Raw genomic sequence first — 15,331 nt, forward strand, 5'->3', positions numbered from 1 at the left:
AGGGTTCTAGAGGGGAGGGGGGTGGGAGGATGGGTTAGCCTGGTGGTGGGTACTGAGGAGGGCACGTTCTGCATGGAGCACTGGGTGTTATGCACAAACAATGAATCATGGAACACTTCATCTAAAACTAATGATGTAATGTATGGGGATTAACATAAGAATAAAAAAAAATTAAAAAAAAATAGAAACAGCCACCTTTATGCTTTTTAAGTGTTTCTACATGAAAAGGTTTAAGTGAAAGTTTAGAACTTGCTATTAGATGTATTATGATTTTGTTCTTGTCGGTTTGTATGCCATAACTTGGCATTGTAACAGATAAGAGAAAATGATGCAGATAACAATGAAAAATTAAAAATAAAATTCCACCTCTATAGCACTTTATTATTTTTATTATATATATTTTATATATTCATATTATATATTTATTATTTATATATAAATTTATATACATAAATATAAATATTTATATATTTATTATAATATTATTATTATTATCATTTTCTAAAACTGCTATAAAGCCTACATGGCTTGCAAAAGAACTATTTTCAATATAAAACTGGGGGAAAATCATACGTGTAACATTACCACGTCTACATAAAGCAACTGAATTTACTGAAGAACTGGTGTTGAGGATTTTCTCTACTCTATCACTCAATTTCCCCTGTTTGAATATTAAAGAGAGAAATTTGTCTCAGTCTTAAATACCACAAAGAGCTTTGTTTTCCTGAAAAAACAAAAAAACAAAAAAACAAACACACACCTGTGACTTTATGATATGGAACAAAGATCCTGACAGATACTCATGGAAATTTACTCGTGAAAGGCTCTGAGAAATATTATTATAAACAGAATTGGTTAATCTTGTTCACTCCAGTGTTTACTATTGATTTCTTTTTACTAGAACCTCATCTTTCTTTTTTGTTTTCATAATAACTATTAATAAGGCAATAGAACTAGAGCTCTTTGAAAAGTTTTGGTTAGAATCCTTATGGTACGCATTTCTGAGTGTGAACCTTTTCTTTGGTTACATTTTCCTATTTTCTTTCCTTTTCTGTTCTCTTAGCCTTGATTGATCAACACCTTTCTCTTTTATGAAACCTTACAAGTTTTATTAAGTGCATTTTATGGGATAGATGTATAAATTAAATAAGAGAGGTGAAAATGAACAATAAAGATAATTTAAATAAAAAATACTAATTGGGTAAATGGTACTTCAGGAAGCATTTGAAGAACTTTAGAGAATGTGAAAGTCTGGGCACACAGCTGGATTGTTTTGAATGAATAAATTAAAAAATAAAAAATAAATGTGGATTGACTTGAGGTGCAGTCAATGCCATTAAAATAGATTATAATTTTTAAGAGTAAAAAAGGTTTTCAAGAGGAATCAGAGGTCCAATTAAAGTAATATTAATAAAACTGAATTCTGGTATTTCAAAAAAAACTTGAAAATGCTCATGTTCATGGTATTAGGATTCTACTTATATATATAAAATATTTTTGAGCTCACTATTGCTAGTGCTCCCTGCTGCAAATGCTAATGGTACTATATATTTATGTAAGATATTGTTTTCACATCCATTTTCTAGATTGATTTTCATAAGTCTTGAGGTGGGCAAGACATTCATTCTGAACCTAATTTCATGAGGAGGAAACAGGTACGTGGGTCTCTACTCTTTCCACAACACTGAGATGCCATTTCATGGCTAAATAGGAAATTCTGATCTTGATGTCTATAACTGCCTACTTAATTCCTAAACGATCACAGTTCTTCAGAAATGGAATGCACCCTACAGGCCTACAAATCCAACTCCCTCACATTATAGATGAGGACAATGAAGAAACGTCCAATCAAGATTGCATTAGTCTGAGAAAGACATGTATCATATGATGTCACTGATATGAGGAATTCTTAATCTCAGGAAACAAACTGAAGGTTGCTGGAGTGGTGGGGTTGGGAGGGATGGGGTGGCTGGGTGACAGACATTGGGGAGGGTATGTGCTATGGTGAGCGCTGTGAATTGTGTAAGACTGTTGAATCACAGACCTGTACCTCTGAAACAAATAATACATTATATGTTAAAAAAAAAAAAGATAGCAGGAAGGGAAAAATGAAGGGGGGAAATCGGAGGGGGAGATGAACCATGAGAGACGATGGACTCTGAGAAACAAACTGAGGGTTCTAGAGGGGAGGGGGGTGGGGGATGGGTTAGCCCAGTGATGGTATTAAAGAGGGCACGTTCTGCATGGAGCACTGGGTGATTCATCATCAAACAATGAATCATGGAACACTACATCAAAAACTAATGATGTAATGTACGGTGACTAACATAACATTAAAAAAATGCTTAAAAAAAAAAAAGATTGCACTAGTCAGAGGCCATACATTTTACAGAACCAGCTGATACTCTGTGCCAGATACAGCTGGAAGTGGGATACAGCTGATTGATCTGTTTGGCTTCTAGGTATTGCTTTTGTTATCTCAGTTCTCTCAACACATCTGAGCTTCTAACATATTGAAGTTATCTTGTTATCTTTCAGTATAATAACCAAGGGCTTGGGAATCCTGAGAAGAGGCTTCAAGGATTCTTGTCTTTTCATTTTTTTCAGTTATGAGCTATATATCATCAGTCTTAAAATTCTCAGTTAGGACAACATAGAAATCATACCTACATATGCTTCTGTGCTCAAGGAAATTCCCTGCCTCTCTTCTTATCTGACCAGGGAATTTCAATGCATTCTTCCCGAAGCAGCTCCAATTTCATCTGTGAAGGCCTATATGACACTCTCCGGTAATAGGCAAGTGTGTAACTTTTTTTTACCCCATAAGCTAGCCTTTCAAGGCAATGGCTTTTACTCATTTCTATGTTCACAGCACCTGATACACTACTTGGCTCTTTTTAGGTACGTAATAAATGCTGAATGAATGAAAACTGATTGATCTGATGATATAAGATTGATTGATTGATTGATTTCTTGGGGGAGGGTGGGCAGAGGGAAAAGGAGAGAGAGAATCTCAAGCAGGCTCCACACCCAGCGCTGAGCTTGAGATCATGACCTGAGCCAAAATCAAGAGTTGGATACTTAACTGACTGAGCCACCTAGGCGCCCCTGATTATATAACATTTAAATTTCCATATGGAAACTTCAGACAAAAATTTTAGGCAAAATCAAAAGACAAATAACAAAGTGAAAAGTATTTATAGCACATATGATAAAGGGCTAGTCTCCTTAAAAAGTGAGCTCTTACAAATCAGTAAGAAACTGATGAATAATCTAGTTGAATAAATGAGCAAATGAGATGAACAAGCAATTTACAGAAGCAAATTTTCAATATATGTAGGAAAAACAGCGCCAGCTCATCCAATATAATATTGTTCAGCATACATTACTCCTTCTTCCTTTATGAACCACTCCTTCCCTACTCTTGGAATACCCGGTTCAGGTGGGCTGACTCCATTATCTGATCCCCTGGGTGAGCATGTGATCCAGACTTGGCAATCAGCATATTCTATCCATATGGCCACTAAGATTAGTACAGAAATGGGCAGATGATTCAAGTTATTCCAATGAAACTCTGCTGAGACTATCTGGGAAAGAAGGTCTCTCTTCTAGTGGGATTACAAAGGCATCACCACTATAACATAGGGAAGCTGTCTGAAAATGAAACCAATGAGGAAAAAATACCAGAAATGTAGCAACCTATGACACTTGTGAGCCCTCGGATCCGGTTTTCTTGAACTAACCAATCCTGATTTCTCAGTTATGTGGGCCAATAAAAAATTTCTATTTTAAATGATAGCCAGTTTAAGTTGATTTTCTGTTCTTCACAGTCAAAAGTCAGAAGTACATGGCAAGTTTTAAAACTTTTCAAATAAAAACTATTTTTATTCATTAGGTTGTCAAAAATTACGTTTCACGATACTCAGTGGTGGCCAGGGTATAGCAAAACATGACATGTCATAATACTGTTGGTAGGAATATAAACTGGTATACATTTCTCATGGGGCAACCCGGTAATATTTTTTTAAATATGCACTTGCTTTTGATACAATCATTCCACTTTGAGGAATTTATAATATGGAAAGAATCAGATACAAGGATATTTATATTTCTTACAACATTGCTTAAAATGGCAAAACCAAACAAAACCAAACCAAAATACCCACACAACTAGAAGTAGTCTAAATATCCAGTAAGGCACTAGTTAAACAAATGATATACTCATCCTGCTGCGTATTATGCATCTAATTGAAAAGGCTGATTTGAAAAAAATTCCAAGGTAAATTCATTCAATAGATATGGAGCGCCTACTATGTGTCAGTAATTACTGTAGACCCTACAATAAGATAAATGAGGTTGCTGTTCTCATGATGCTTCATGTGTGTGTATGTGTGTGTACGTGTGTGTACGTGTGTGTATGTGTGTGTACATGTGCATATGTTTTTAGAGGCAGAGACAGATGGAACCTAGATAAACAATTAGGTAAATGAGAAAATACCAGAGATAAGTGCTTTACTGACAATTAAAACAGAATGGGATAGTAGCAACTGGGTGATAAGGACGGCATCTCTCAAGGAGAACCTCTCGGCCGAGATGTGAATGACCAGAAGAGTCAGTCATACGCAGTTCAGCAATTAGAGAACTCGAGACAGAGGAAGAGCTAGTACAAAGGCTCTAAGAAGGCCTGACTGACATGTTCAGGGAATAGAAAGAAAGAGTGTGACTGAAGCACAGTAGACAAGAGGAAGGGATTAGGAGATGACGTGAGAAAATAGGTAATGGCATATCATACGGCTTTGCAGATCAGGGAAATGAAACATATTTTATGGTAAGTGAAGGGGAGTCACTGAATGCTTTTAAGCAGGAGATAAACAAGATCTGAGTTAGGCTTTAAAAAGGTAACTCCAACAGTTTTGTGGAGAATGGATTATAGGTAATATTAAATTATTATTATGAGTACTAGGGTTGCAAAAAGCCATTTGCCTCATAGTATTATCAGCATCATAGTATTATCAATGGTTTTCTAAAAATTCTTTGGTACATGAGTAATATATTTTTGCTACCTATTCAGAGAAAAAAATTTGAAGAATATTCATAATACTACAATAATAGTTGCCTCTGGGGAGTGAGAATAATGGAGATTTTTAATCTTCCCTAACTCCTTTTTACTGTTTGATTAAGAATTTGGTTTATCCTGGGACCCCTGGGCAGCTCAGTCAGTTAAGCATCTGCCTTCAGCTCAGGTCATGATCCCAGGATCCTGGGAATAAGTCCTGCATCGGGCTCTCTGCTCAGTGGGGAGCCTGCTTCTCCCTCTCCCTCTGCCTGCCCCTCCCCCTGGCTCATTCTCTCTCTCTCTCTCTCTCTCTCTCCCCATTGCAAAATAAATAAATAAATAAAATCTTAAAAAAAAAACGACAGAATTTGGTTTATCCTGTGTATAGAATGTTAGGGGCTTTTCTCAATTAAATGACCCAGAGAAAGCTTTCAAATATGAACATTTAAACTTTTATAAATTTTATTTTTAAAATTTTTTTAAAGAGACAGAGCAAGAGAGAGAGTGCACAGGTGGGGAGGGGGAGAGGGAGAGAGGGAGAATCTCAAGCAGGTTCCACACCCAGCACAGAGCCTGATGTGGGGCTCGATCTCACCCCCCCGAGATCATGAGCTGAGAGATCATAGAGGGATAGGGAGAAGCAGGCTCCCACTGAGCAGGGAGTCTGATGTGGGGCTCGATCCCAGGACCCTGGGATCATGACCTGAGCTGAACTCAGACGCTTAACCGACTGAGCCACCCAGGCGCCCAAAGCTTTCTAAATATTAAGTAGTACAATGACGAGCCTATACATTAGTTTCAAGATCATCGCTATTGGATCTTCTGTTTTGGCTGGAAAGAAAGGTTAAAGGAGAACGACTCTGGCCTAGGTTTGCCTTGATAATGCTGTACTTCAGATGTGACACCAAAATGCATAAGCAGGCTCCTTCCTTCTCTATAGGTAGTATTCTAAGAACATACACCACAGAAGTGCTCCTAGTGTTTCCAGTTCCTTCTATAACAGCTCAAAGTTTTCCTTTCTTTTTAAAATTTTTCCTTTTTTTTTTTTTTTTTTAACAAGCAATCTTTCACCCAGCACGGGGCTCAAACTCACGACCCTGAGATCAAGAGCTGCATGCAGTACCATTGGAGCTAGCCAGGCACCCCTGACAGCTTGAAGTTTTCAAAGCAGGACAGGCTCTAGTATTTTCTCTCTCTCTGAAAGGGTAGGGCAATTGGCTAAACGAGAAGGAACTAGAAAAGAGACTATAAGGGGGGACATTCAGCATAAGCAGGCAGAGAATGGGACCTGTTTGGGACTTCTGTGTAAATCCTCAAAGCTCCCCATCACCCTATTACGTATTTCCAACAAACAGTGGAGGTAAAAACAAACAAAAAATACCTCACCCTTTCTGGTTACCACAGTGCCTATGAACCAACTCTCTTCTTTGTCTGCACTTACTTGGTTCTTCCTTTCAATTAGAAGGAAAAGAACATAATATGCCACTGGGTAAACTAAAAATGTCTGTAAACCCTGAAGAGTATGGAACAGTTCTTATGGTCTTTTTATCTCCTGTACCTGGCACAACGTAGGTGTGGAATAAAAGTTTGTGTAAGGAAAGAACAAGTAAATGAATAAAATTATCAACTTCAATAAACCTGATTTTGAAATTGGTACCTTTTTGCATTCCCCCCCTTGCAAGTTGTACCCTCGGCTTGGGTTATTCCATGAGTTTAAGACAGTATCCAAATATTGCTAATCAATACTCTGTCTTCAACAATGCAATATAAGCAAGCCTAACAAAAACAGTTTTCAAGCTGGGTTGTATGTTAAGGTGACATTCAATATATATTTAGAATATTTCAAATTTGGCAGTAAGTTTTTTGGCAGATGACATAGAATAAATTTACACATTCAATTTTTGTCTTCTACCAAGTTTTACATCATCATAGTCAGCTACTAATACACTTAATAGTTTTGCCCATTCTTCACGTGTTGTTGTTAAAACCTAAGCATTAGGGAGATTATATACTAACGTAAATAGAATGAGTTTCATTTTAGATATCATTAACTGAAGATGCAAAAGAAAGATAAAATAACTGTGGACACTTGCCCCGCATTGCTGAATTGAGCATTCCCCACCTTCACAACGTACACCCTTTCCTATGTGGTATATAGACATTTGGCAGTACTATCAAGGGTGGATATGGCTGAAGAGTATTCACACTTCAGTGCATCCATTTGCATTCTCACATTTCAAAGCCTCAAGGCATTATCACTTCCTTTTTTTAAGTGGCATAATAATTTGGGAAAATGGTTATGCTTATCATCATCTGTCAGTCAAACAACTCCTGTGTTAACAAAATATATTTTTTCCACTCAGTGAATGGGTGTGTGTGTGTGTGATGTCTTACGCTCATGTCAATATTAGCAGGACTTGGCTTTGTGATGAAACTATTTCATTTATCAGAGGGCATGACTGGCAAATAGGAAAATTCCATTTACACTTTAATGAGCAGAGGCTGCGCTTCATGTCAAAGTCATGTAACCACTATAATTTAAGAGCAAAGTTCCTATGAGTATATGTAAATAACTGAAGCACCAGTGTGTATCATGTTTTAAGATAGATTTCACCATGAGGTCACATCTCCATAAGGAAAATCTGGATACGTGGAGGGAAAAATTGTCTACACCGGCTGTTGGTTGAGTATTGAAGAGATAAGTCAATGACAGATTGTTTCATTTGCTGTCCATCATGCCAAACGATAAACATAACCTCTAACCTGTACATGTAATAAATAAAGCTCGTAACTATGAGGTCTAATCAAACGAGGGGTCCAATAAATTTTACTGATAAAGAACTTTCATTGTTCCTGTGCTCTTCGTTCACTGAACTGGGTTAAAGAAAGAATATGAATATTCTAAATAAAATAAAAGAGTTCAGTCTAAATAAATGTGCCCCTCAAGTTTCAATAAATATTTACTTCAGTATCTCGATGTTTACGGTTCTGAGAAGTCGACAATTTAAAGAGATGCAAAAGCAATTACTTCTTGCATGAAAATCTAACTTTATTATTTTATTAAAAGGTATTGCTTTTTATTTTATTAGGACAAAATTAAATCAAGCAATCTTTCCCCATATTCTTTTCAGTCGTACCAAAGACCGTGAACCCTCAGCTGACAGTTATGGGAATTTGCTACAAAGCAAATAAATAAAATATACAGTCGTAAAAGAAATAAAAAATTTTCATCTTGATACGCCCCCATTACACTGGCTTCATGAAATTCTATGTCATCAGTTAGAACTTCTGCACAGTATAGTGGTAAAAGGAGTGCCTCGGTACCACACCTCACATCATACAACCCAAGGGAAGGGAGAGCTACGAAGCTCCCAGTCACCGAATGCACTAGTGCGCCAGGCCTGCCACCAGGGGCCTTTGCTACCTTAGTGCATTTCATTCTTTCAGCAACCGTCTTATGTAAATATTGCTGTGCTCATATTAAAGAAGAGGAGAGAGAAGTTCAGAGAGCTTAGGAGTTTGTTGGAGAGGGGCTCTCTAAGAAAACAAACCCAGGACTACGAACATAAAAGGAGGGGCGAGGAACATGAAGCCCCTGAAACCTGAGGGGCTTTGAAGTTTAAGCTTCCTGAGCTTTACGGCAAATTCATCTCTGATTCCACCTAATATTCACATATTAAACTTGTAGGTATGTAATCAAAAGCTACTGCCTATTGGCTATTTTTCCCCCATAACCAGTGACTATTCCTTGAGGGTCAGGACTACATTTTAAAGTCTTCTTAGCACCTTGCAGGGCTCCTTTTATGAAGTAGCTATGTGCATATAAACCTGTAATTTATTTGGTATTCTCTAGATTATAGAAATTAGAAAGAAGAAACTCTCAGATACACTGCATTTTTCACTTTATAACAGAGAGCTGTTTGCTGACCACAACTCAGTCCCCTTTCTTTAGGGACAGAAATCCAAATTTCCTTTGGTCAACTTTCAGCCCATCCTTTGACAGGTGTCTTGTGTGATGCTGACTCTACCTTTGGCTCCAACCGTGGGAAATGATTGGCTCATCGCAAGTGAACATACTCTACCCCTGTTAAGCAGCACCAATGACACACAAGGAGACATTTTCGGGATTTCTAGGAAAGAAAATTTTTTCTGTCTTCCATGAGCGTGACTTTGGTGAGATTCTCTCCCTTCCTTTGGGTTGTATGATGTGAGGTGTGGTACCGAGGCACTCATTTTACTACTATACTGTGCAGAAGTTCTAACTGATGACATAGAATTTCATGAAGCCAGTGTAATGGGGGCGTATAAAGATGAAAAATTTTTTATTTCTTTTAAGACTGTATATTTTATTTATTGTATATTTCACATCTGCTTAATTTTTAATACTTTTTTATGCTTTTTTATTCTTTAGAACATAAAAATTGTTTGGGGCTTCAAATATTGTTAACTGTAACAAATTCTAGAATTATTCACCACTAGAAATTATTCCATGGGTCCCAATCTTTGGTTAGGAACAACTTCTTTTGCTCTTAGAGATTTTTTAGAAGGTTCCTGATTAATAATACCATTTAGATATTCAAATTCTTGCTTGAGCTTTTGAAGATTAACAAACTCTCTATTAAAAATTTCATTTGTAGTATTGATTATACCTACAAGAATTTCATGTGCTTCTTAGTGGTCATCTCATTACAATAATATTTCATTATTAGTAGTTTGTCCTTCCAATTATATTATTATACTTCAAATGCCATTTTCCTAGTAGGTGTATAATATGATATATTTTCATACATTAAAATCTTGTTTATTAAGGATTTTTATACAGGACAGTTTTGAGTTTCTAGCCCATTTGTAAGAAGTTCCTATTAAGAAATTCAATGAAGCATGGGAACAATGCAAGAGTAATTTATTAACACATCAGGAGGCTTTAATTTGCTAACATTTTCCTATCATGTTAGTCTGACAGAATATAAAGAACAAATTACTAAAGCATGGAACACAGCAGGACTGAAAAAAAAAAAGCTATCTATCTTTTAAGAGCTCATGGGTTCAAATGTTCACAACATGAAGGACTCCAGGCTTGTGAAAGTATAGTTAGTATTCACGCTGCCTTGTCTGTTTACCTCTTCTACTTATTTAACATTATATAAAATCAGGAGAGCACATGTGAATTACAAAGGGAAGTGTTCTGCCAAAAGGAACACAGATTAAATGAATCAGCATTAAAAACCTGAAGAATGTTTACATATTCCAGTTACTTTAGAAACAGTGATTTCCTCACATTTAGTTTATGTCATCTTTTCTATATGGATATACTAAAAATCTATAATTACTAGCAAATATTCTACCATATGCCTTCTCTTATCCATATTAATCATAATGAAGGCTATATTTCCTTTGGTTGGGACAGTGTTGCAAGAACATTGGAGTCCCATGTCTTCGAGTAGTTAAGTACAAATTCTCCAATTCGGTACAGTCCCCACTACACTGACTTCAGATATGCTGGCCTCAGATTTCTGCGAACTGCTTGAGTTTTCATCTCAGCTTGGGACTGGTCTCTTCCCAAGAAGGGCTGTGACTAGGTCTGTTTTATTAACTCCCGTACACCCTTCCACCTAGTACAAGCTTGACATATATGAAGTGTGTGATAAACATTTGTTGACTGAAAGAATGAATAAATAAACAGAGGAAGTAAAGGAAACTTAACTGAGAAGCTTCCTATCCCCACAATATTCCAGTTGATTTCAAAGAAAAAGGCCTTCTTTCCCTGTTTTTAGAGTAATCTAAAAAAAAAAAAAAATCTAACATAGCCATAGTGGCAGTCAGCTTTTGAGGTTTTAATACCGTGTGTGTATCATGCTACTTGAGAATCTACAATAAATTGTATCATATGTATATTTTATAGTGATTAGTACGTAACAGTCATTTGAATAATGCTAAATAAAACATATACGTACAAGATTGTGTTAAAGAACTAGTTCGGCAGTTTTTATCCTCACACTTATGAGTTAGTTTGGTTTTGTTTTATACCCAAAGATCACACTGCAACTTTGGCAAGTCGTGTCAAAAGTGCATACCTTCAAACATTAAAATCCTAATATGAATAAACAGTATGTATTTGTCATCAATATTTGAAAGACAATTCAAAATATATAACTTCTATCAATGATTTACATCATTTTTAAACATACAGTGCTAGCTAATATTGATATGCTAAGCACTATCCCAAGTTCTTTACACGTTTTTTTTTTAGTTCTTTACACTTATTAACTCAACAAATCCTCACAAACCCATTATTATTGTCCCTATTTTACAGGTGAAGAAATTGAGGCAAAGAGAAAATTAACCTTGTCTAAGACCCTGAAGCCAGGAAGTGGCATAATTAGGATTTGAACCCAGGACGTCTAGCTCCGGAGTTCTCGTTCCTAACCACTACTCACCACCTCTCATGTAGTTCTCTCTATATAATATTGGACCTTATTATTTAACTTTGCAGAGACTGGTTTTATGATTCAGATACTTTATAACTAGATTTGCTCCTGGAGGGCAGGCCCCATGAATTACAACCCTTCTATCTACCTGGCCTGAATAATTACTTGTCCATGATAAATGATGCAAGATTTTTGTTTGGTTCATTTGAATTGGAAAAATTACTGCATTTGAAAACCATATTGGAATTCAGTTGCTAGTACTTTGTTTTCTCCCAGATGTGGGACTCTTACTAAGTGTGGGCTAACCTCTTAGGTCCCTTTCGTACCTATAATATCATAATTAAAATTAGCAATGAGCTAGCAATGGAGATTTGATAAGGAAGTCACATAAAATAACAGAACTAGAGAGTGAATGACAGATAAGAATATGCAAATATTAGTACACAGGCTTCAAAACGGGCTGAGAAATATTTCATGTGTAATAATCATAGCTAATAATCACGAAGTGCTTCAATGTGCTAAGAACCATGTCACATTCTTTTAAATGCACATGTCATTTGATCTCTGCAACTGTGTGGCTTAGGATAGTAGTGCTGTTCTCCTATTACAAATGTGGAAACCCGGGCTAAGGGAAAGTGAGTTCAGGTCACACAGCTAGTAAGCGGTGGAATACAAAACTTCAACTTAGGTAGGTCTAGTTTTCAAAGGTAAGAAAGCAGGCAAGAGAAGGTGTGCTGATTAAAAACCATCTGTGGGATCACTTTTAAATTGGCTGCAATGCTTATGCTACCTTCGTTCATGAGCTCCTCAGCCCTCCCCCCACCCAAACCAAACATATACACATATATATGCCTTGTAACCAGCTGTGGAATGCTAAAGCAGGCCACCAAGTATGATAGAAAAGAGAACGAAATTCAGAGTGAATGGCAGCTGAGGCTTAAAATGGCTAAAGTCTACATATTAAACTTAACGGTCTGGCTCTGACATCGGCTTAGGCTATAGAGAAGCTTTTTGGGGGCTTAGCTCCTAGTCTTCCACTGCACTTCCAATAATTGAGTATCCCACTTAAGTTTCCTCTGGACAAATGAGGTGAACTAAACACAAATTTGCTTTTTATTCTTATCCCCCATTATGTATTTTTTTCTCGCCAGTTTTTGGGCCAAATCTCTCTTGTATCTTAACAGATCTGTGATGAATTATTGTGTCCTACTTTCTTTTCACTAGGATGTTCCCCTACATAGTGTCTGTGTGTATGTGCATTATGGTCAAGATTACATGTCTTATCACCTAAGAAATATATCACAGAAATAATTTGCAACCATACTTTGTTCTAATTTCAGGTTTTTTACCTTGACCTTTAAAACCAAAGATATATGAGCAACCTCCCCTTACATTTGCTCTTTCTCAAATATGTATTGCATTTTGCCTATGCTAATACTAATTTATCTTCTTGTAGCTTAAAACCTATGCTAAGAATTGATGAGATTTAGATGTTGACCACAAAAGGAGAAGATCCAGGTTTACTTTCTTACAAACATTAACTGGATATATATATTGGATATATTGGAGATATATCTGGTAGAAATGCTTTTAGAATAAAGTTTTATGAAGAAAACTGACTTCTATATATTTGAAAGTTACCTTTGATAGATCTCTGAAGTTTCCTGGAAGAGTCAAATCCAATTCTTCTGATTCATAGTTTGTTAATACCCATGGAAACACGGGATATTGGTTCAGGTCATTATATGTCCGTCCTAGTAAAGAAAAAGAGAAATGAAAATCTGTATATGCACTAATTGCTTATGAAATTGTTCTTGTTCTTATATAAGGAAACTATTGGATTTCAGAAAAGAGTAACTCGTTTATTGAACTGTCTTTGTTTAATCAAAAGCACTCAAATAACAATGCATTTCAAGTGAATTCACTCAATAATAATTAAGACATGAGTAACTAGAGTTACTTTCTAGAATATAAGCTTGTGGTAGAACCTGAGAGCCGTTTATCATAATTCATTTCTCTTCTTGGGCTAGACCACACTTCTCAACCTTCCTTATAAGCAGCTGTGGGCATGGTACTCAGTTCTAATCGACAGAACCTGAGCAGAAGTGATATGTCCCACATCCAGTCCTGACCTAACCTGCCACATGGGTGCCTCCATTCTCCATCGCTTTTCTGCTGGTTCTGATGAAGATATTACTGGCACCTGAAAAGCAGAGCTTCATTGGTGAAGACCCCCGAAAGTGATCATTGATGAGGGATGAGGGATTGATGAGGGATCCTGCCAACCCCCAAAAGTGGTCATGGATGAGGGATCCTGCCGATCTGTACACTTGCAGGTTATGTGATTATCACTACTACAGTGATTACATATCTAGAAATTATATTGCCAGTGTACAGAATACTATATTGAGCTTTTATCAAGAATTACCAAAACAAGAATAACTTGAGAATGTACAAGTTAACAGGAGTCCTCTGAAGCCAGCAGGAAAAAGTTCAGAGGCAGATGTCTTCCACATCTTTTTCACTCCTTTAGGTTCATGCGTTTTCTTTTTGTGTTATGTTGTTTCTCTTTGGTGGAGAGCTGCTGCGCCTTAGGATAGGTTTGCTGTTTATTTTCTGATAGAATGACTTAAGAGGCTCAGGTGGGCTATCGAAGCACAGTGGGAAGGTAAAAAGTTTAGGGAACGTACAGCACTGGCTCACCCTCATAAACTGGTACTGAAATAACACATGAGAAGATGAAATCCTGTTGGACAAATCTTGTTGGGCAAGATTTTTTTTTTTTTTCAAAAATATGTTATAATCTGATCATGGGTAACTTTCTAAATTTCCATTTGAATTCACACAAAAGAGTGATTTCCCCAGTATTTAGTGATACAGATTTCATCTAGAATGCTTTAGTGCACACATCCCACAGAGCGTAAGAGTGATATAGATATGCACACATTATCTCGTTTGGCATCGAAGAATTGTCATTAAATGATACCTACTTTTTGTAGCAATTGGTATATGTGGTTGTGAAGTAGAAAAAAACCCAACCTTGATCCAAGGGAGAACTAAATCTGCTATTACAAGCATCAGATCAAATTAATTCATTCATTTCATAAACATCTGACCAGGTGAATATAATATCTGTTAATGATACGAATCTCTGCATTTTACAACAAAATGACATATTATTTTAAATATGTAAATTGATGGAGGTAAGGGATAGAAAGCAGGATGTTGCTTCCACTTTGCACTCCCTGGAATGAGGTGAGAGGCAGGTTAGGTTCCCCTTTGTTCTCCCACGCCAGCACTCAGAGGACGCGGGTTGCCGCTAATACACATCGTTGTTTACTTGTCTGCTTCTCCATCACTCTGTAAACACCTGAATGTAAAATCTAGGGTTTTGCTTCGTTTTTAATCTCAAACATACCGTCTGCCAATAAATGTTTGTTGAAGGAATGAATAGAGAGGTGATAAAAATGGGATAAGATGAACCAAATTTTAGGTAAACAAATAGCCAAGTGAAAAAGGAAAATTGCAGGATAGTCTCTGGCGGATGAGGACTACGTAAGGGCAGAGCAGTACAGATGAGAGAGAATGACACTGCGAACATGCATGTTAAGCTAGAAGGAAATGTCTGCGGCTAGATGGCTCAGCCAATGAACGCACCTGTTCTATGTTTATAAGTCGACTGTGAAGAATCAGACTGATAAGAACAAACACAAATTCGGAGCCTTTATTAACGTCTCGTGCACGAGAATGTTCTGCTAAAGTAGGGTCACTGTAGAGTACGAAGTGTAAAATTCTAAAATTTGAAATGTATTACTGATAGCTCACGTATATGTCAGTCTAAGACACT

General features: G+C 36.7%; 1 protein-coding gene across 1 annotated transcript in view; it reads right to left on the reverse strand.

Annotated features, from left to right (window-relative positions):
* NBEA (neurobeachin) overlaps window positions 1–15,331 on the reverse strand; it is a 748,838-nt gene that overhangs the window by 141,132 nt on the left and 592,375 nt on the right. Inside the window, 1 exon segment of the mRNA XM_044913201.1 lies at window positions 13,126–13,238. Within this exon segment, the coding sequence (XP_044769136.1) occupies window positions 13,126–13,238 (113 nt within the window).

Source organism: Neomonachus schauinslandi, chromosome 3 (assembly GCF_002201575.2).
Source record: "Neomonachus schauinslandi chromosome 3, ASM220157v2, whole genome shotgun sequence".
NCBI classification, from domain to species: Eukaryota; Metazoa; Chordata; class Mammalia; order Carnivora; family Phocidae; genus Neomonachus; species Neomonachus schauinslandi.